At 43.2% G+C, this 22,176-nt stretch overlaps 4 protein-coding genes across 10 annotated transcripts in view; 2 read left to right on the top strand and 2 right to left on the bottom strand.

The window, feature by feature from the left end:
- Positions 1 to 772: 772 nt before the first annotated feature.
- Positions 773 to 4,226, bottom strand: LOC102007101 (chromosome unknown open reading frame, human C17orf100). 2 transcript variants are annotated; one of them, XM_005399668.2, is made up of 2 exons: positions 3,547 to 4,226; positions 773 to 1,469 (listed from the first exon to the last, which is right to left on the bottom strand). In XM_005399668.2, the coding sequence occupies exon 1, from the start codon at positions 4,211 to 4,213 to the stop codon at positions 3,836 to 3,838; it is 378 nt and encodes a 125-aa protein (XP_005399725.1). In that variant the 5' UTR covers positions 4,214 to 4,226; the 3' UTR covers positions 773 to 1,469; positions 3,547 to 3,835. The 2 variants fall into 2 exon arrangements, with proteins under 2 accessions (XP_005399725.1, XP_005399724.1); XM_005399667.2 differs by having other exon boundaries at positions 773 to 1,381.
- A 242-nt stretch (positions 4,227 to 4,468) lies between these two features.
- On the top strand, positions 4,469 to 12,258 carry Med31 (mediator complex subunit 31). 2 transcript variants are annotated; one of them, XM_013522141.1, is made up of 5 exons: positions 4,549 to 4,733; positions 5,803 to 5,880; positions 6,147 to 6,243; positions 6,620 to 6,684; positions 7,128 to 7,765. In XM_013522141.1, the coding sequence occupies exons 1-5, from the start codon at positions 4,571 to 4,573 to the stop codon at positions 7,154 to 7,156; spliced, it is 432 nt and encodes a 143-aa protein (XP_013377595.1). In that variant the 5' UTR covers positions 4,549 to 4,570; the 3' UTR covers positions 7,157 to 7,765. The 2 variants fall into 2 exon arrangements, with proteins under 2 accessions (XP_005399726.1, XP_013377595.1); XM_005399669.2 differs by lacking the exons at positions 6,620 to 6,684; positions 7,128 to 7,765 and adding an exon at positions 11,113 to 12,258 and having other exon boundaries at positions 4,469 to 4,733.
- Positions 12,259 to 12,535: 277 nt separating this feature from the next.
- Txndc17 (thioredoxin domain containing 17) lies at positions 12,536 to 14,607 on the bottom strand. The gene is made up of 4 exons (XM_005399665.2): positions 14,372 to 14,607; positions 13,818 to 13,899; positions 13,327 to 13,402; positions 12,536 to 12,748 (listed from the first exon to the last, which is right to left on the bottom strand). The coding sequence occupies exons 1-4, from the start codon at positions 14,514 to 14,516 to the stop codon at positions 12,680 to 12,682; spliced, it is 372 nt and encodes a 123-aa protein (XP_005399722.1). The 5' UTR covers positions 14,517 to 14,607; the 3' UTR covers positions 12,536 to 12,679.
- Positions 14,608 to 14,862: 255 nt separating this feature from the next.
- The window catches only part of Kiaa0753 (KIAA0753 ortholog), a 70,260-nt gene continuing 62,946 nt past the window's right edge, over positions 14,863 to 22,176 (top strand). For 4 of the 5 annotated variants that reach the window (XM_013522137.1, XM_013522138.1, XM_013522135.1 and 1 more), the window contains exons 1-2: positions 14,863 to 14,961; positions 20,050 to 20,208. In XM_013522137.1, coding sequence (XP_013377591.1) covers positions 20,116 to 20,208 — 93 coding nt within the window. In that variant the 5' untranslated portion in view covers positions 14,863 to 14,961; positions 20,050 to 20,115. Of the gene's footprint in view, positions 14,962 to 19,283; positions 19,376 to 20,049; positions 20,209 to 22,176 lie in introns of those variants that run through there. The other variant, XM_013522136.1, reaches the window with a different exon arrangement.

The raw sequence follows: 22,176 nt of genomic DNA, 5'->3' as shown, positions 1-22,176 counted from the left end.
ATGAACCCAAAACACATGAAACATGAAGAAAACCACCTCATGGCACATCATAATCAAATCATTTAAACCAATGTTAATTTTGAAAGAAGTCATAGAGAAGCCCATGTACACAGGAATAAAGGATAGAGCTGATTATTTTGGTGGACAGCGAGGAAACACTTTTAATATTTGGAAAATGATTTAAAAATTACCCAGCAAAAATATATTTTAGATATTCATTCCACAGCACCAATGTGAGAAAAAAGCCATAGCAGTTCCTACTTGAAGCCATGTGTCTATAATTCTAGACACATAGAATACTTAGAATGGAAAGGGCTTAGGCTATTAACAGGAGCATCAGAGGTAAAAGTTATTTAAACTAGTAGAGGCCAGGTCAAGAATCCAGGGCCTGGATGCTTGTATTCATCATACTAAGATGGGAGCAACAGAAAGAACAGAGGAACAGTTTTCTGGAAAAGTTAGATAAGGACTTGAGCCAAATATTTTGCTGGCTGGACTCCTGATTTTTCCTATGGCTTCTGTAGTCTGGGGAATCAGTACTCTATCAATACCATTTTTGGGGGCTGGGGATTTAGCTCAGCGGCAAAGCGCCTGCCTGGCAAGCGCAAGGTCGTGAGTTTGATTCCTGGTACCGGAAGAAAAGACCAAAAAAAAAAAACCATTTTTTCCCCATTTCAAATATTTCCAACAAAACAGACAGTAAATACTTGTGATCAAATCTGTAAACTGCCCTTAGTTTCTATATAAATAGAAGAGAATGAGAAGTGCTGACTTATTAGAAGGATTTGTACTAAGTTTTATTTAGTTTTTCAAACTAACTTGGCTGGCTACAAATGATGGTAAGTCACAACGATTACATAGCACAATAAATCCAACTGATTATTAGATTCGGTCATTAAAGGCTTTCTTGGTTTGGAGTGAAGGACTAGTACTACTCTTTACTCATTACTGTACACACATTGTACTTAGCATTATATAATAAGGTCACAGGTACAACAGCACCATGTTCTTTTGGAGCTTCCAGGAGCAGATACTGTGAGGAGCACAGGATGGCACAGAGTATGGGCAACACACATAATGTGCAGGTATATTAAGAATTCTGAAAAGCAAGCATCTTTAATAAACAGGATCATTTTAAAGCTACGGGACCTGTAAAACAGGTCCCATATGGCAATTTTTTTCCTTCAGGTTTCTGACCTGTATCTCTTTGAACTTTGGCTTGGAAATATGAATAAATGAAATATGGAGGAAGAAATCCTCTTATGAAACAAGGATAAGAAAAAGAAGTCATCAGGCTCTTGTACCCTTTCTGGAGAATCAATCAAGCAGAAATCGGGTGTTTGGCTTTTCCAGTGTCACGTTCAAACCAGTCTTCTAGGTACTATTAAGAAGGAGGACAGAAGCAGTCAGTTAATGAGAAAGGTCCAGAAGATACACAGCAAGTTTCTGAAATTAGTTCTTTTTAGAGGCTGGAAATAGAAAAGAATGATGACAAATTATTTTAAAACTTTTAAGTAGCTTTGAATTATCTAATTGCTATTTAATGAAGCACAAATAAATCTTGAAATACAAATATTAATAAGTTTAAGTAACTATTTGTTCACTTAAAAAACAGTTAAAAGTATTTGCATATAACACATAGCATGTCATTTTAAAAAGAACTAGTAAGCTGGCCAAACACTAAAATTCCAAAGGCCAATTATTCATTTATAGCCAACATTTTTATGAGGCATGGGGTAGCCTCTGGGGTTTATAACATTTTTTCTGACCTGAGCTCTTATTCTAAGGAACAGCCCAGCACACTCCCCTGGAATTAAATGAAGAAACATGAATGATGAGTTAGCATAGTGTCTGGAAGTAGTGTTTGCTCTAACTCATAAAGGGGTTCCATATAATCAGGGTCATTTACATCCTGCCAAGATGGAACTTTCTTGTCCTCCAGCGGTAAATATCACATAAATTACTCACAGCAGGGGTGAGGGCTCCTCAAAGTGCAATATATCACTTTCCTCTGGGAGTTCCTGCAGTGCTATAAATAGACATTACTTCTAACCCTCTCCCATGATGTTTCTTAGTCCTCCCTACAACATGCCATGCATAAGTGGGGTGCTTTCCTAGTGGACCACGCTCTAGCTTTCCATGTTGCTAGGATCTTTAGTATTTTTCAATTTTGGTACTATTGTCATTCTGGGACCAGGGGTTCACTGCCGTTGGGGTGCCTGACTTGTGCACTGTAGGATATCTGGCCTACAGATATATCTGGCCTACAGATATATGTAGTACTGCTGGCTTTTACTCACAAGATTTCATAGCACCTTCTGTGTCCCCTCTCAAACAAAAATGTTTCTAGATATTGCCAAGTGTCACTGAAGGACAAAATCATCCCCCAGTTGAGAACCACTGTCCTATATCATAAGACAGAAGACAGAAAGATATTTTTAAAATGCAAATTGCATCATGTTACTCCCTTGTTAAAAACCCAAAGGTCTTCTATTGAGCTCAGAGTAAAACCCAAGCTCCTGTGCCTTACAAACTGCTCTAAGAGCTTTTCCTTACCCACTTTTAATCTCCTCTTTCCCATACTGTGCTCTCCCTCACTTACCAAACTCCAGCCACACTGGTTGTCTCTCTTTTTTTTAAATATCCCAACCATGTCCCCATCCATCTTCTATACTTACTGTTCTTTCTGCCTGGAATGCACTTCCCCTAGAGCTCCATATGACTCACCGTTCACCAAAGCAAATCTCAGATCAAGTGTTACTTAATCAGCAAGGCCTTTCCCAACCACTTTTGCTAAAGAGCTTCTTTACCCCTCATTCTCTGTCATATTATCCACTTTTTCCCTTCAAAGAGCTAATAACAATAGAAAAGACTTCTGCTCTTTCATTTGTTGTCTGCCTCTTTACCAGAGCAAAATCTCCACCAGAGCAGGAACTCTGTTTTTCTCTGCTATAACAAGTCTCAGACTTGTTATTTATTGGGTGGGTACCCAATAAATACTCCTCTCTCCTGCCTTCTTCAAGCCTCAGTTCAGGTTTCAGTGATCTCTTACCTTCTCTTCTAAGATTATTTTTGGTCATTGGTGGATTTACTTTGGATTTTTAAAAAATCTAACCTCTGTAAAAAAAAAAAAGTGTATGTAGTAGTATCATGCACAAAAACAACACAAAAAATAACATAACTGAGTGTGGTGGTACATGCCTGAAATCTCAGAACTTTTTGAGGTAAGGCAGGATGATCAAAAGTTTGAATCAAAACTGGGTTACTTGGCAAGATCCTATCTCAAAATAAAACATAAAAAGGTTGTAGGAACGTAGATGAGTGCAAAGGTCCTGGGTTCAATCCCCAGAGCCACACGCATGGGGGGGGGGATAAAAAGACCCATATTTTATTATTTTGGAACATAAACAAAGACCAGTTCATAATTTATGCCCCAGAGATTTTCAGCGGCCGTACAGTCACTCCAGGAGTCATAATTTCAGTTTGGTTTCTCTTCCTAGGTTTTAAGTGGTGAAGTCTTTTCGGGGCTAAGAATCAAAAACTCACCTGGTTCAGAGATTCAGTCTCTTTGTTCATCAACTCAATTTACACAGGATCATGGGGCTGAACACCTTTCGTCCTGGCTTCCAGTTAAAGTAGTTCACTGGGTCACAAGCAGGATAATACAAGTGCAGTACGGTCAGTAAAGGCCAGAAAGGGCAGCGAGGCCATTTCTCACATTGATTTATGGGCTGTTTCCATGAAACCAAAGATGACTGGTCCTCTTGGCAGCTGGCTGACTGGATGCTAGAAGCACTTCTGTCCTGGCTCCTGGCCATGGCCCTTGGCGAGTATTTCACCGAGTGGTTTTCAGGTTCTGGCGCGCAGCTTGCTTGTCTTGCTGGGCCGTGCTCTCCACGCGGTGCAGAGAAGTCTCCACCTGCAGGGATGTGGCCCTGATATGGCGGGAGGACGTTTCTGTGCGCTGGGAGGAGGTTTCCACGTGCTGGGAGGACACCTCGAGGACGTAAGGGAGCCGCTTCCCAGATAGGTAACGAGGAGGCTCTTCACAGCGGCGCTGGGTGGTCTCCACCTGCCGGGAAGACGTTCGCACTCGTCGAGATGACGTCTCCACGCGGTGGGACGATGTCTCCACGCGGACTGTTGATGTCTCTTTGCAGTGAGCAGTCTCCACTCGTGGAGCAGAGGGTTTTCCCCTCAAAGGTGAGGCCATTCTCCTCGTGTGAGTGGGCCAAGGAGAGCAATAGGACCTCCGCAGGCCTGACAGCCCACTGTTACACCCTCAATCACGCCTCTGCGTTACGCCATAGAGTAAATGACGTCAGAGAGGCGTGTGACGTCACTGCAGGCTCAGTGCCGAAAACTAGGATTCTGTCTTAAGACCTGATGATATGGAAGAACCCTGGTTTCTGTGGGGGTCAAACTGTCCCTCCAAAAACACTGGGTCCTGCCCTTCACGTGCTTCCTCGGTTGCGACCCGCCCCCTTGCCGTTTGGGAGCCCGCGAAGGCGTGACCAGGCCGGACCAGGAGGCTAGGGATGGGCGGAACCGACCGCCTCGGGGCGGGGTTATGACCACCCTCTTTCCCACACTGCCCCGCGACCGGAAGGGAGAACCGTGGTTTCCGGAATCTCCTCCCCCTGTCTCCCGCCGCTTGGGGTTGTTCGTCTGTGGTGCGGTTGGCGATTTAGTGTCTTTGCTGGTGATGGCCGCGGCTGTCGCTATGGAGACAGGTGAGTACCGCCCTGAGACTCCAGTCTCTGAAGTAGGTGCTGTCCTCGGCTCAGACCTCTTCCCCTGCTTCCCTGGGGGCCTCCTGTCAGGCATAACGCCCGGCAGGGTTAGAATTGGGACCAGGAGGGCAGTGGGCTCTTTTAGCGTCTGGAGGGGAGAAGTCAGTTTTGCCTTTTTCAGAATTTGGTTTGGTCGAACATCATTTCTTCGAGCTTACTTTTCAAACATCGACCCCACCGACTGGCTCCCTGGCGTAGGCTAGACTACTCAGATCTTAAACTGTATCCTTTTATTGGTTTTCTGCTTCTCACATGAATTTGAATGTTAAAAATATCGCAGATAAGCTTGTGTATCTTTCAGCTATTAATGAGCCTCACGATTTTTTTTTTTTTATTGTTTTGTTTTTGTTTTGCAGTACTAGGCAAGCGCTCCGCCACTGAGCTGCACCCCAGTCCTTTTTGAGGCAGGGTATTTTTAAGTTGCCCAGGTTGGTCCTGGCTTTGAATTTAGGATCCTCCTAACTCAGCCTCCGGAGTAGCTGGGATTACAGGTGTGCACCACCACACCCATCTGTCACGATCTTCTATACATTATGTAGTTTCTTTTTCACTCTAAACTTTTTTCCTGATTGACCCAGCGTTTAGTTTTTGCCCAGCTTAATTACTGGAAGCAAATGTGGTTATAAAATATTAAAATAGAGGAAGACTGACTTATTACAACCTACGTCAGTGATCACCGTTAACGTACCTATATAGTGGCCAACAGGTCGTTGGTATCCTGCCCATTTGTTTTCCTGTTGTTTTCTTTTTTTTATTACTTCTCTTTAACTTTTTCTTCCTTTTCTTTTTTTTTTTTTTAAACTTTAGAGATACTCTTAACATTCCTTTAATCATGGCTCTTGTTTTTTGTATATAAGGTTTCTCCTGTCTTAGTTTAGGGAGATCACCGCGCACTTTTCATAGAAGAGTATATCTCATTATTAGTCAGGTTCCTTGCTGTTTCTTTTTTACAAAAATATTACGTATAGTAACCTTTACTTTAAACAATTTTTGCTGTCTTCTCTCCTAGATGATGCTGGAAATCGACTTCGGTTTCAGTTGGAGTTGGAATTTGTTCAGTGTTTAGCCAACCCAAATTACCTTAATTGTAAGTTGTTGAGCAACTAATTGAGTATCTAGCTGATTTCTGACAGAAGAAATGCAATGGGTAATATCATTTGCCTTTATACATTCTCAGTTGAATAGGATTGTACTTATGCTTGCCTGTAGATATAGCTGAGCAAACCAGGACATCTGTTTTGACTTCATTGTGTGTTGGTAGTGGGGATGTTAAATAGATTCGTTATATTAGCGATACAAGTTAGTAGTCCAAGGATTGGTTTGACCTGCAGTTTTTTTTTAAATGTCTTTCAGTTCTTGCCCAAAGAGGTTACTTCAAAGACAAAGCTTTTGTTAATTATCTTAAGTACTTGCTTTACTGGAAAGAACCAGAATATGCCAAGTATCTAAAGTAAGTTTACTTTTTATAATCTTAAATATACATATACTTTATTATAATCCAAAACACTGATACTTAGCAGACTGGGAAAAATATATTTTGAATCTCTCCCCTTCTAGTGGTTACCTCTTAAAGAAGTCACTTTTATCTTTATCTTGGAGGGCAGTGAGCTCTTAGTATTTGGAGAGGGGTGAAGACAGTTTTGCCTTTTTTCCGAATATGGTTTGCTTGAACATCATACTGTTCAGACATTGATCCCACCTATGTTTTCTGCTCCCACTCTTACCGTGCTCCCCTCAAACCAAACAAAGCAAATCAGTGTTCTACACGGAATCCAGCATAGTCTTTCAAAAATATAAATATCGGAACATACTACTTTTTTATTTAGATCCTTTCAGTGGCCTTCCATTAAAGAATGCTCAGAAAGTGGTGAACAGGTGTTTTCTGAAGGAGGTAACCTTACTTGAATTTTAGTGATGTTTTCCTTCCTTTTCATTTTGTTTTTGTTTTTGGTTTTTGAGTAAGGGTCTTGCTAAGTATTCTAGGCTGGCCTTGAACTCACTCTGTAGCACAGGCTAGTCTTGTATTTGCAGCGATCCTGCTTTAGCCTTCCAAATGCTGGGATTACAGTTGTGTGTCACCTGGCTGACACGCTGTCTTTTCTTTAGGACCTCTTATGTGCCAAGCAGGGTGCTATATGGTTCACATCCATTCACTGACTTTAAAAACAAAACAAAAATATATACACAGATATATCTACCATTCAGGTTGTTCAGCAGATACTTTTAAAACTTACTAAATGGCAAGAAGCATATTATATTCACAATCTGATTCCATGTTAATGGTAAAACAAAACAAAAAAACCCTTACATTTACACCTGTGCTTTGTCTTACAGGTAATCAAAAGGCAATAGTGAAGGTTTAAAAAAAAAAACAAAAATAAAACTTTGAGAGGAAAATGTTTCAAGTTGTTCTGTATCCAAGTCACTTTTCTTAACTGACAAAGCATATATGCACATGCTGTCTGTAGGACTTTTTGCACCCAGACTAGCTGTTTATGCAACTCTTGATTTAATAATATACAAAACAATTTAAAAAATGAGATTATAATATTTTATATGTAAAGATTTGAACTCAAGTGTGGCAAACCCTTAGCCATCATGTCTCTGTAACCCAAGGTTGCTGAGAAGTGGTCATCTACACTGTAGAGGTTTCTAGTGAGCATGTTACCTCACCAAGGACAACTGACTACAGTTAGCCAGACAGTAGGAAGTTCTTTCTTACATTGTGATAAAGTATACCTTGTTGTAGCTTTCACCTGTTCCTATTTTCATTTTTGGATTCATCCAGACCCAGCCTATGCCCTCTTGGAGACAACAGCTATACAGACACTTAAATTGAAAAGCAGCTATGCTAACTACTCTACCACCAACGCCTCTGTTACACACTTAAATTGAAAGAGCTGGATGTGGAGGCGCATGCCTGTAATCCCAGCACTCTGGGAGGCTGAGGCAGGAGGATCACAAGTTTGAGTCAATTTGGACAACTTAATGAGATCTTGTCTCAAAATAAAAAAAGTGCTGGGGATGTAGCGCAGTGTAAAGGCCCTGAGTTTAATCCTCTGTACCAGACACACGCGCGCACACACACACACACACACACACACACACACACACAGTTGCAGATTAACCCATTGGGTATTTCATCCAGTCTGCATAGTTTTAAATTTTTGAAATAGTTGCAAACCTTTAAAAAAGTGAGGCTTATATAACAATTCAGATTTTCAACCACTTTTGAAAAATTGGGAACAGCTAGTAAGCCCAGGTCTTCATTTTCCCAGATCATTAATTGGCTGGAGCTGAGGGCACCTGCCTGTTGTAGACATCATTTTCCAGTTGAGAACTAGTAATTGCAATGGTAACATCTCTCTTTCTTAATTTACTTTGGCCATCCAGAATTCTCCTAGGAGGTCAGGCACTTTCCTTTGGATAGTTGGCACTTGTGCCTTAGACCATTCAACCAAGAACTAAACATGGCCTTTAGACATGGTGGACCAAGTGGCATTTCCTTTCTTCATATGAATGTTACATTTCAAATAATTCACTTTAGGTTGATGTTACTTTTTTGAGCTAGGGAGGGTAGGGGAGCCCACTGTTGGCTTGCTGGGTACTTTGTGCCAACTAAAATCCTTTATTTCATCCATGTTGTCATATAACTTCTACATTTATATCTTGTTTCTTTTAAAAAAAATCTAAGGGAAGACTTTTTGTACCTCTTCTATTTCATCTTGTTGACTTGTAGCCTATCAGAGAATATTGTAGCCTTTCAGAGAATATTTATAATTCCTAATTCTGTCATCTAATGTATTCTGAGTATTGTTTTCAAGTTTGATATGATAAATGATCACTGGCTGTCTAAATTCCAGTTATTGACTAAATGCTATTTGAGACCATTCTCTTGGTTTTCACATTAATTTTTTTGTAGATGAAGAAACTGAACTTAGGTTAAGCATCCTTTTAGAGGCCACCCAGCTGGTACTTGGATCCAGATCTTTTTAACTATGGTTGCTGTCATGAAAAGGATTTAGTCAGGGCAGTAGGAATAGAGCATTCTATTAGGCTACCAACAATTACAGGCCACTGTTTATTTTCAGAGTGTAAACAGCAAACCTTACTTAGGACAGCATAGTACCAGCACTAACATGGTTCTCTGTTTAATGTCTTCAGACCTGCAGTGTTGGTATTGTTTGGGAGCTTGTTAGAACTGCAGACCTCAGTCCTTACGTTAGACGTACTGAGATGAGAGTCTGCATTTTAAGAATTGATTTCACATGCACATTAAAGGTTAAAAAAGACTGCTCTAGTTTATAGACTATTTCTCAAACATTACTCAATTTCATATCACTTCTATAGTTTTGGCTCTGTGTATAGCCTATCTGATCTAATTTTAATGTATTTTAAATTACTTAAATTTTACTTTTCAATCTGAAATTACTGCACTTACAAAATAGCTGGAAGAATAAAGAGAATTTCTTGTATTCTTCTCCCAGATACTCTAAATGCTAACACCTTATATAACCACAGTGCATTGATCAAAATTAGAACATTAACATTAATTTTATTTGGTATCCTACATATCCCATTCAGATTTTACCAGTTGTTCAACTGGTCTCCTGCATATAGTAATCATGAGTCTAGGCTCATATGCTAATTTTATTGTTATGGCATTTTTTTTTTTTTTTTTTTTTTTTTTTGAGAGGGTTTTGCTGTGCAGTTTAGGCTGGCCTTGAACTTGCAGTAATCTTCCTGCCTCAGCCTCCCAAGTGCCGGGCTTATGGCATGTGCCATCATGCCTGGCTTGTTATGTTTCTTAGTCTCCTTTAATGTGTTCCTTGGCCCTTTTTTAATCTGATGACCAGTATACAGAAGTTGTTCGTGTATTTGGTGTATCTTACCAGGAGTAACATAAAATCTGTTTGTCTTACCATTAGTGACATTAATTTTTATCACTTGTTCAGTATGATGCCTTTTGTGTAAATGTCTCATGGGAAAATACTTTGAGACTATCTATCATATAAACTTTTTATTTTTTTATTTTTTTTGGTCTTTTTGAGATAAGGTCTCGCTATGCAGTTCAGGCTGGCCTTGAGCTCACTTTGTAGCCCAGGCTGGTCTCCAACTCGCAACGATCCTCCTGCCTCAGCCTCCCGAGTACTGGGATTACAGGCATGTGCCACCACGCCTGGCTACATAAACTTTTTTGCCCACTAATTTTAGCATTAGTGAAGATACTTGTCTGAAAAATCTTTACTGTGGGATTTTCTAATTCCATCATTTTACATTAGTTGAGATGTTCTTGTAAGGAAAAACATTCCCTTGTTATTTATTAAAAATATTTATATCAGTGTGGACTTTTGGATTATTTTTATTCTGTGGACTGCAATTATGTTTTTCTTGCTTAAATTATTCTAGACTGGGAGCACCTTCCAAGTGGCTCCTGAGTATTTTTGACATATCCCTATTAAAGTTTAGTACTATATAATGTTCCAAGTTCTCCTTGTGCTTTCCTGACCCTAGTCCTGGAATTAGCCATTTCTCCAAAATACCCTGTAAAAGGCTATTTGAAAAACATGACTGGACAGTAAGTTTGGTCATTGGTACCCCAGTATCATTGCTTCTAGGCCTTTTAAACTAGGAACTGTGTTTGTATATGTTTACACATGTACAAACATACACAATGATGTCTTCTCCTATGTGTATTAAAACCCATGAGTACATACTGGCATTTTCAATTCCAGCCCAGTAACACAGGATTCACTCTAGCCTTCCCTCTTTCCTTATCTGTAACTCCTTTTCTGAGTCAAAAATTTGGCCCTCTTTATCCACTTACACTTACTTGTTCACTCTTCCAAGTATACATAATTTAAAATTTCCATAATTCCTGTGGAAAGCTAGAGCACAGTAAGTTGATTCACTTTTAAATAAAATGTCTTTTATCACTAATGATGGAAAACCAATAGCTATCAGTTATGCACACTTCTTAAATAAAAAGTGCTCATGTTTCTCACCTTAGAAAGTATCAGAATGCAACGGTATGATTTATCTCCACATTTTAAGTCTGCTTACCAGTTACTGTGTTGTGTAGTCTTGAGTAAGTTTTTCTTTTTGAACTTAAATCTTTCCACTTTTGAAGATTTTGCTTAATGACTTTTGGTGACTAGCTCTTTTGCATAAGCAGGGGAAAAAAATCTACACTCAATGTAGCGATTTAATGTTAAAAGAAACTGTAGGCTGCAAGATAATTTAAAATGCGTAACCAAATTAGAACTTAGCATTATTGACTTAAATTATGTTGATCATTAACTTATAAACTTAAACCCAGGTACCCTCAGTGTTTACATATGTTAGAACTGCTCCAATATGAACACTTCCGAAAGGAGCTGGTGAATGCTCAGTGTGCGAAATTCATTGATGAACAGCAGATTCTACACTGGCAGCACTACTCCCGGAAGCGGATGCGTCTTCAGCAAGCCCTGGCAGAACAGCAACAGCAAAATAATACATCAGGAAAATGAACAGCTGGAAATAGCCCAGGGTCTTAAGACATGTATATAATGTATTTCATTGTACAGTGAAGATGAAGTAAGACTCCTCTTCCTATCTACCTTTGTTGTGGTAGCACCTGGAACCTTTAATGTGCTTTTTAACCTGACTTTTTTATTGTTAGTAGATTATTTGTTAAACCAGAATTGCTCACTTTGATTAACCTGTGAATTTGTAAGTTTTTATTAGCAATTAACAATCAACTGGAAATAATGGACTTGTTAGGTGCTTTGGACCTGTTTAAGGAGATGCTGGGCGTGGCAGAAGGGAGGGCCATTAAGTATACAAAACTCTAAGCCTAGTTGTTTCTGAGATACAATAGTGCCTTGGGCAAGTCCATCGCTTGGAACTTACTATCTTTCACATCAGCAGTCCACATGTCTTACCTACAGAATGAAAGGGTTGGAGTCAAGGATCTAAGTCAGAGCAGGAACTACAGTATATAAAGGTTCTTATATTCTGCAGGAGAGGACATACCTATATCGCCCCTGCTTTGCAAGATAGCTTTATGAAAGGATCATTGGTATGTCACTGACCTAGTGAGGGAGAGGGAAGATTGGTGGTAAACTGCTAATTGCTTTTGACCTTAAATTAAAACAAAGATAAGGTGCCTCAAATGCTTCCGCTCATTAGAGAAAGTTAACATTTGGTCAGTACAAAAAGCTAGACGTTACATTAAATGCTTCTATGCATTCTCATTTTTTCCCCCACAGAATTATCCTTTGTAAAGAAGGAAACTGAGGTTTAGACAACTTAACTCACTTGTGGTTACACATCTAGTAAGTGGTAGAATCAATGTGCCTGACTCACAAGCTGATGTTCTTCCCACCACTAGGTTTTGTAGTGTCCAGCCCCTTTTCCTCCCCTGCCTCATCGAAAATGAAGCACATTCAGACAACTATAAAATCTGCCTGTTTTAAGCAGACTGCATTAGGTATGCTATATTTTCGCTCAGTAGTTTGGTTAAGATCTACATTGTAAAGACAAGGAAGAGGTTTTAGGAGTATCACTTGCTTTGCAAATTCAGGGAATTTAAGGTAAAAGATCCTTATTCCCTCAGAGATTTGGGGTAGCTATCCAGGCGCTACTGGGAGCATTTAGTCATTTGTCACCTCCAATCTGTCCCTTTGAACTCTTATTGCCACTGCTGAAAACTTATTTTACTCATACCTTGGAGATACATGTTACAAGCCAGATGAAGATTTGTATTTAGAACAGCATTCTTTATTGCTTAGACATACTGATTTTAACAGATTTATTGCCAACATGAATTCAAAGCAAGTACACAATTTCTTTTATACTAGAGCAAACCAGGAAATCAAGATAACAACTGCCACCATCAAATCTTAATCTTCAGAGAACAACATTTCCACAAGGTTGTCTTGAAGACACTCAGATTCTACCAGTTTTTGAGGCTGTAAGAAAAGAACAGTCAAGTCTTAACCACCACTATGAAATGTTAGCAGGAGTGAAGTGAGTTCTAGCTTGATGACACTAATCTTATAACACAGAAATGTTGCCGTTTAGAAACTATCAACTGGTTATAACAAGTTGATGAAAGTTATTTGCCCCAAGATGAATCATCCTGGCTCAAAGGCCTTGCACCCCAAATACCAGGAAGCTGAAACAGGAGACAACAAGCCCAGTGTTATCCCTTTTCCTTCAGCTCTTTAGTATTGAAGGGGCAGGACTGAAATAGAGGAGACGCTCTTTCAACCTGAATAATGGCTTAAGTAGAAAACTTTTCATGCAAGTGCTTTAAGGAATTATGAGTCAACCACCTTTCTGGCTGTAGAATTGTGAAAGTGGCTTAAAAACATGAAAAAGACCTATTATTTATTTGCATTATTAATAGTTTATTGGGATTGTTCAGGGCAATGGGCAGCCCAGTTGTATGTTTTTGATGCACTGTGAAAGGCACATTTCAAATATGACTGTAGAACAAATCAAGAGGTTTCACAGTGAATTATCGCCCCAACATAAAGATACTCACTGTTCCATATTTCAGTAGTGTAGGCACTGCCGTTATTTTCAGTTTTTTTCTGAAATCATTATTTGGATCTTTCCAACTATTCCCAAAAGAAAAAGTGATCATGAAAATTCTTGGTTTATTATTTGCTTAGTATTTCATAGACTTCATATACTCTTACATTTAGGGTTTTAGTACTTATTTTTTGGAAACATTTAAAAAACATTGAGGACTATTAATTTATTACCCTCTGCAGAGTTTCTAATTAAACTGTGACTAAGATATAAAATAAATGTCAACCAGTTAAGTTTTGAACTTACACTAGGCCAGATTTTTAAAATTACCTTCAAGTAGCTGAACATTCACGTTGTAAATTTCAGCGTGAAGTTCTAATTATTTAATTATCAGATTTTACCTTTGAGCACAGAACCCGAGCGAATCTCCAAGGCCTTTTCCACCTAAGTCTGCAAGAGTCTAGTGCATGTCTGTGAAGTACAGCGCACATTGTCACTTACTACGATCTCTCTCCTACTTGGCAGTAGATGAACACACATCCTTCACCAACATGCTTCAGCCCCGCTCGAACGACTGGTTCAGCTGTTTAAAAATTAATATAGTTACACATCAGTTCTACAATCCCCTCCTTTCTCCCCCAAGACTTGGTGAGTACTCAGACTTTAACCTGCAGTTAGACTTTGAGTTAGCCCAGGAAGTTCACAGAAGTCAGGTGTTCTCTCCAGGTCTTAGATCCTCTTTAAGAGCAAACACCAAGTCCAAATCCTGACTGTCCCCGTGTCACACTCTCAGAACAATGGAAAGCCTAAACACGTGCTAACTAAAAGGAGACCAACTCATCTTGTAAGACAGGGCTTGGGGGAAGTGAGAAGTTTTAAAGAACTGGATCACAAGATCTGGGTCGGAGGGTAGAGGTGCAGCAGCCTGGGCAGGGCGGGGAGGGACTTAACAGGAGACGAGGAGGGCCTCAGTACTGCGTGGATCTCCGGGACCGAGCTTCCCTCCTCTGCTCCTTCACCCCGCGTTCTGGCTGTAGCCCGAGTCCTGGCCTCACCTCGCACACAGTCAGGACACCAGCTTTTCCCTTCAGCATCCTTAGAACCGCTAAAGTAGGCGAAAATGGTCTTGCCCGGGTGCTGCTCCACAGCCCGGCTGAATTCCTCGAAGCCGGACACGCTCAGCTCCTCGCAGGCAGCCATAGGGACAGCACACCACTTAGTGCTAGAGGAGCCCTTTAAGTCCGGCCACTAGAGGGCGGGGAGAACCCGTTTCCGGTGGGTGACGGCAGGGCGGAGCCTTCGGAACCCGCGCTACTCCGCTGGGTGGTGTTACGGGAGCCTCTGCAGACCAAAATTCATCCACATTGTCTTTCTGCTCCAGTTTCTCAGCTATTTCGGTGCTAGTTTTCCTCCCCAAACGAAACTTCTAAGCCCTAATCTGGTTCTAGTTTCGGCCCTATGGACACTGGCTGCAAAACTTGCTGCCGTGCGACACCTAGACCCTTAAGTGGCTCGGAAGCCTCAACGGCTCCCAGCCCACTTTGCGCCTGTTGCTATGACGACTGGGGCGAGTGGCCGGAAGCGGGGCCTACTTCGGCCGCGCGCCCCGCCCGCCTCCCGGTAGCCGTGGCTCACCCCAGGCCAGGTGGGCTTGGGCCCGGGGTGGGGGGTATTCCGGGAAGCAGCGTTAGGCGTCATGAACCTGGGGGAGAGGAGACCTCGAACCGGACAGACCTTGCTCTTCAGTTCCCCCAATTACGTTTTCTCCTGTCTATCTTTAGCGGGGCCCGGGGCTGGGGGGCGGGCGCCCGAGGCTGGGCGGGGGTGGGATTGGGAGGCTGGGAAGGAGAAAGGCTGCGAGGGAGCCGAGTGTGTGAGTGCGTGTGTGGAGCAGCCCAGGGTTCCCGGTGCTAAAACAGAAGTGCTCCGGGGCTTCGTTGCGGAAGGGAATTGTGCTGGATCTCTGAGCGGGGCCACTGGCCCCTGGGCCTTACCCAGGCGGCGCCGGGGCGAGCTAGCAGCAAAGATGCCGGCTCGCTGTGTAGGGCCCAGCAGATGCGGGTGGCGGTGGGGAAGGAGGTGGGGTACAGGGGCATCCCGAGGCAGTGGAGCTAGGCGCCGGGCGAGGTCTTTGATGTGGAAAACGCGCTGTAAGAGTGCACAAAGGCTGCAGCCCTGTCAGCGATCATGGGGGAAGAGGCGGGCTGCGGAGACCGCCCGCGCCGCTGGGGAGAACGAGGCTTTGGGGACGCCAGGGACTGCAGGTTCCACTGAAGCTGCAAGGGATCCCAAGGCGGTGTGGGTGAACGGGGCTGTGGGCGAGCCTGAGGTGGTAGGGCCTGCTGGGTCTGTGTGGGTGACTAGGTCTGGGGAAGAGAAGGCAGACGATAGCAGTCCCCAAGGCTGTGAAAGAAAAGGTCGTCCGGGGACCACGGGGCATGAAAGCATTCTGCAGCTATGGTTGAAGGTACAGGCTATGAGGGCAGCTTCAGGATGTGGGATAGGAAGCAGAGTGGAACTCCATCCTGTGCCTGCGGGAGAAGGGCCAATTGAAAGGGGTATCCCTGGCCTGGCGTCCTGGGTAGAAACAAGCCGAGGTGGTATCACAGGACCTTGGGTGAGAGGACAGGCGAGGGCATTCCCGCAGGTCTCAGGACTGCCCACAGCCACGGGGGTAGGGCCAGGTTGTGAAAAAGCCTCAGGCTCCTGTGGACACAGACAGGCTGAGAAGGTGCCCCCTGTGCTTGCTCTGGGAGCTCTGGAGGAGTTAGACTATGGACTTAGCCCAAGTCCTTGGGGAAGACCACAGGTTGCAGGGCAGCCAGAGGCTGTGGAGATGAAGATGGGCTGTGGGACTGCATCTGCTCAGTGGGGGAGAGCACGGTCAGTGCAGGTTCCTGGGGCTCTGGCACCAGAGGCAGTCTGTGGGGACACCCCAGGCATATGGGGAAGGGGACAGGCTGCAGAGAACCTTGATGTTGTAGTGGTACCCAGAGCTGTGGAGGAGGAAACTACATCTCTGTGTGTCCCAGGGATGTGGCAGAGGAGACAAGAGGTAGGAGATGTAAGCTCTGAAGGTCTCCCTGGAGTATGGGGCACCGGGCAGCCCGTGGGGGTGCCTTGTGTTACTACTAAAGAGGAAACTAGACGCGGGGGTGATCCGAGATTCAGGGAAAAGGGACAGGATATGTGGGTAGAGTCGGGCTCTGGTGGTGACCCAGGGTCATGGGAAGCTGCACAGACAGTAGAACTGTCTGGTCCTGGGGATCAGGAGGCAGGTTCTCAGCTGGTACCCCAGTGCCTGTGGGGTATAGAACAAGCTGTGGGGATACCCAGGACTCTGGGAAAGGAGACAGACTGTGTGAGAGACCCAGGGCTGTGGGGAACAGGACACGTGCCAGAAGTGTCCCAGGCCATGGTGGTACCTGAAGCCAGGAGTGAAGACACCAGCTATGGTGGTGTCCCGGACTTGTGGGAGAGGCAGCAGGTTGTAGAAACTCCGGCCGAGGAGGTGGAAGAGACACACAGTGGGAGTGTCCTGAGCCTGCAGGAAAGGAGGCAGGCCATGGGGGATACAGAGGATCTGGTACCTAGAGCTCTAGGGGCAGCTGGGCCTACCGATGAAGAGGCAGGCTGTGGAGCTATCTCATGTCTGTGTGGGAGAAGGCAGGCTCTTGGAGTGTCCGAAACGGTGGGGCTCCCCAAGGCAGCAGGTGTGACCAGGCACAAGTATTCCCCAGTAGAGGTATCCACATCTCTGGGTACACCCAGATCTGGAGGGATGCCTGCTGCTGTGTGGGCATCTGGCCCTGTGTGTCAGGAAAACAGCTCTAGAGATATTTTGAACCTGTGGGAAAGGGCTCATACTGTGAGAATGCCCTTGGGTTCAGCAGGGACCGTGGCTCCTGAGGAACTGTGGTCTGTGGGAGAGAATACTGGTTCTGGAGCTTTCCCAGGTTCCCGGGGAAGGAGGCAGGCTGTCAGGGTTCCAGTGGCTCCTGAGGCGCCTGGCCCTCTAGTTGTAGAGACTGGCTCTGGGGACTTCTCAGGCTTGCCAGGAAGGAGACCCCCTGTAGGAATGCCTGTGACTGAGGGGGTATCCCCCGCTAGTGGGAGACATGTGGCTCCCAGGGTGCTTAGGCCTTTGTGGGAAGAAACTGGCTCAGGAAGTGGCTCAGGCTTGAGCCAGGAGAGACAGATATATGACAAGAGTTCCGCAAGGATGGGAGTGTCCGCTTCTGCCAGGATGCCTGAGTCCACGGGGGAGAGGACTGGGTCTGGGTGCATCTCAGCCTTGTCAGGGAGCAGGCAGACTATGGGGATGTCCACGGCTGTGGGACTCTCTGAGCCCATGGCGGAAGAGGCACTCTCTGAGGGTCTCTTGGGCTTATTAGGAAAAAGGCAGACTGCTGGGATGCCTGTGGCTGCTCGACTTCCCGTGGCCCTGGGAGTGCCCACAGCTTCTGCGGTCTGTGGGCCCCGGATGGTGGGGGAGGGTGCCTCCGGGGATGGCTCCGGCACGTGGAGAAGGCGACAAGCCACTGAGGCTCTGATTGCTGCCAAGAGTCGTGGGCCCATGGAGAGGGAGACAGACTCTGAAGGTGTCTCAGACCTGTGGAGGAGGCACAATGGACCCTTCCCTGAGACTGTGAGAGTGCCAGAGCCACTGGGAAGCGTTGGAGCTGTAGGAGTTCCTGTAGCAGGGTGTGTGCCTGCTGCAGTGTGGGTGCCTGGGTCCTCAGGAGAAGAAGCAGATGTGGGTATGTCAGGCCTGACAGCAGTGAGCGGACAGTCCACAGAGCGAGCTGAGCCTTCAGGGGAGCAGACAGGCGGTAGAGGTGTCCTGGGAATGGCGGGACGGGGCCAGGCTGTAGGGATGGCTTACACCTGTGGGCGTGATGCCAGGTTCTGGAGCTGTCCCAGGTCTGTGGGGGAAGAAACAGCCCATGAGAATGTTTCCCGATTGTCTGGGATAAGAATGGCTGTGGCAGTGCCCCCAGTTTCAAGGGAGGACATAGGCCCCAGTCATTTTAGAGACCACCCCCAGCAGAGTGGGAGGAGACAGGTCCAAGACGTGTCAGGAATCAGAGTGAGGGGGAATGATTTGAGAGAGAATCGTGTGGGGGAAGACGCACTGAGGGGGGTGTTCTAGTAGTGTGTGTAGGGAACAAGTCAGGGATGTCCTGGGTGCTCTGGGAGGGAACAGGTTGGGGGTAGGTGTGTCCTGCATTGTGGGTAAAGGCACAAGTTGTAGAGATGTCTGGATGGGGGGAGGGTACTTTGTGGAGATGTCCCAGGATGTGTAGGGTGACAAACTGGGAGGTTTCCTGGAACAGTGGGGAAATGGGCTAATTGGGAGGAGAGGAGTATCCCAGGACTCTGTACAGGGGAATGGTTTGGGGTGGGTGTACCTGGTCTCTCTGTGCCCGTGTGTGTGTGTGTGTGTGTGTGTGTGTGTGTGTGTGTGTGTTAGATCACTTGAGGTACCTAAGAACTTGGGATCATGTAGTTTTTTCCTGTTGGAGAATGGACTTTTGGGCCTTTGGCATATGGAAGCATCCAGGAGGAAAGTACTGGCTATGTAAAAGATGCAGTTGCTCTGGCCTCACATCTACAGCCTTTGTGCAGCTTCAGCTTCTGATCTGTGGTGATGTCAAGCCAGCTGGGATTAGCTCACTCGTGTGGCTCCTCCCATCTGCTTTTTGAATCTTGTTTCTCTGTAGCCTTAGGAATAAGGACTATTGGACCAGCTATCTTTAGGACAGATAAATCTGTCTTCCAGTAGTCCAGTCTGCAGACCAAGGCTTATGTTAGGGATTTTTTTTTTTTAACTTTGAATTTCCCAATTGATTTACTATAGGAGTCTCTGAGAGAACAAATTCTCCAGTGTATTTAAAACTAGTCTGTTCTCAGAAAATCAGCTGAACTCTATGAATGTTGAGTTACACTATCTGCTGTGCTCAGAGTACTGTGTTGGGAAATTGAAGAGCAAGACAAGGCCCTTAAGCCTCAAAGAACCTTGTCTCACTGGCAAGAAGAGACATATTCCTGTGAAATAGGTAAATAACAGCAAGAGATAACAGTGTGATGAGCACCTAACTGGCAGGGCTGTTGAAATGTATGAAGCCTTCAGAAAAGGAGAGGCACTGATAACAGCGTAGTCCTTTTCAGTTTACCAGATGCTTTTAATACCTGTGGTCTCATTTAGAATATCTGTATAGGGTGGGGGAATATTCCGGGCCTCTCACCTAGCTAGTGGCAGATCCTGGTTTAAGTCTTAAGAATTCTGATTCCTCAGGTTTATTTAGAATCACAGACTTGTATCCTTTTGGGCCACTTGATAGAATGAAGTATAGTGCTTTTTGGCTAGGAGCTTATATTTAGAAATGTAGAATGTCTGTCCATAAAACTGCCCTGCTATTATTGTTAGTTTGTAATAGCAGAGTTCGGGTTTAGGAATAGTGTCTTACTGGAGACCCTTGAGAGTTGAAATTTGGAACAAAAAGAGCCCAAGAGATTGTTTTTGAAGTAGTGTCTCACTGGTTTTTTGAAAATGAGAATTTCAAAAGTGGTTTTTTGTAAGTGGAAGAAACTCTTACCTGCCTCTAAGCAATCACTTAGCATGCAGTTGCTGTAGATTACTTCTAGAATATTATTATATCAACATGATAGTTGTGTTTTCTTCTGTTGTCTAGTTTGGAGATTGTTAATGTGAATATAACTTCCATTTTAGAAATGGTGTCAGTGAATACTTGCCTGATGACAAAGTCTTCACTGTTTTTCTGTACTATCTGACGTCATGGGACCGAGCCATCCAGCTTCCACCTGTGTTCACCTGACATCCTGTACCCAAGAAGATGGGACAAGTGACCCCAGGAAACTTCAGACCCAGGTAGTTTTGTTTTTCTTCGGATGTTTATTATGAAATATTTCAAACACAAGGAAAAATTGAAAGAAGAGGACATTGAACACTTGAAATCACCTTCTAAATTCAACAGTTGTAGAGCCAGTCATGGTGGTGCATGACTGTATCCCAGTACTCGGGAGGCTGAGGCAGGAGGATTCCTACAAGTTTGAGGCCAACCTGGGCTATAGAGAAAGTTCAAGGCCAGCCTGGATTATAAAATGAGATCCTGTCTCAGAAAATAAAAAAAGACAAAAAAAAAAAGTCAAATTCAGCAGTTGTTAGCAATTTGTCCTATTTTCCTATCTCCCTAACCATCTCTAAAAGTTTTAGTGAACCATATCAAAGTAAGTAGCAGACCTCATAACACTTTACTTTTAAATGTTTAAGAATACTTATAAAAACCGTAGTACCATTATTAAATCTAAGAAAATGAACAGAAAATAATTTCCTGAAGTTATCTAATATCCAGGTTTTTTTTATTTTACTCAATTGACCCTAGAATGTCTTCTTTCCTAATACTGTATTATGAAAGGCTTCAAACATACAGCAGAGTTGAATTTCACATTAAACACTTAGATTCCCTTAATGTTTTCACTATATATGTTTTATTGTCTCTCCTTTGATCCATTAAGAGATTCATCTATCAATCCATTCCTTTTGACACATCAAAATCAATTGTAGATGTGATATAAGTACCCTACGTCTGCATATATACTGTATGTTTTTATTCATTCTTTGCCATTTTTTTCTTTTGATGTAAATTTTACGTCAAAAATGAGCACATTGAAATGTATACATCTTGTCATATTTACTGAGTTTTGATAAATACATGCACACATAACCCATATCTCTGTGAAAACACAAATCATTTATGTTACCCTAGAGAGTTCTCATGTGATCCTTCCTAGCAATCCCTACTCTTACCCTTTAGAGGAAACTATTATTTTTTCTTCCGTCATGAATTAGTTTTGCTTATTCTAGAACTTCATATAAATGAGAACTTGTAATATAAATTCTTGTGTGAGGTTTCTTTTACTAGTTATAAATATTTTGAGATTTATCTCAATATCTTACATTATCAGTTTCTTTGTTTGTTTTTAGTCCTTTTTACTAATTCCATAGTATGAGTGTACCAGTTTATTCATCCACTTGTTAACTGATGGACACCTGTGTTTCCAGTTTGGGGTTGTTGTATGTATAAAGCTACTATGAGCATTCTTGTACAGATCTTTTAGTGTGTGTGCCGCTAGGGATTGAACCTAGGCTTCATGCACACTGGGCAAACACTCTACCACTGAGCTACATCCCCAGCCCTTTATATTTTTTATTTTGAGATGGGTTCTGCCTAAGTTTCCCAGGCTGGCGTCAAACTTGCCATTTTCCTGCTTCTGCCTCACAAGCAACTGTTATTACAAGGGTGCATTGCCACATTTGGCTTCTGCAGATCTTTTTATGAACACATTTCCATTTCTCTTGAATAAATAACCTAAAAGTGAAATTAATTGGGTCATGGGGTAGGTGTATGTTTAGTTTTATAATAAACCATTGGACCTTTTTACAAAGTGATGGGACCATTTTACTTTCTGCTAAAACAATATGTGAGCACTCCACTTGCTCCATATCTTTGTCAATTTGCTGTTATCTTTTTAATTTTAGCCATTCTGGTGGTTATATAGTAATATCTCATTGTTTACAAAGAAAAATGTTTAATTTTAACATAATTTCAGACTGACAGGAGAACTTTAAGGCTATTACACAGAATTCCTGGACGTTTTTCTGGTAGATTCTCCAAGGACTAGAATTTTATTATGTATTTCCTTTCTTTATGCACATACTGTTTTCTGCACTATTTATATTTCAGACATGCTGCTCCTTTGTTCCTGAGTACTTGTGTCTTTCCTAAAAACAAGGAATTCTGTTACCATAATTATCAAAATCAGGAAATTAGCACTA

This window comes from Chinchilla lanigera, unplaced genomic scaffold (assembly GCF_000276665.1).
Source record: "Chinchilla lanigera isolate Chin_1 unplaced genomic scaffold, ChiLan1.0 scaffold00066, whole genome shotgun sequence".
Taxonomy (NCBI): domain Eukaryota; kingdom Metazoa; phylum Chordata; class Mammalia; order Rodentia; family Chinchillidae; genus Chinchilla; species Chinchilla lanigera.
The sequence above is the reverse complement of the archived record's forward strand: the minus strand, read 5'-3'. Positions and strand labels throughout refer to the sequence as shown.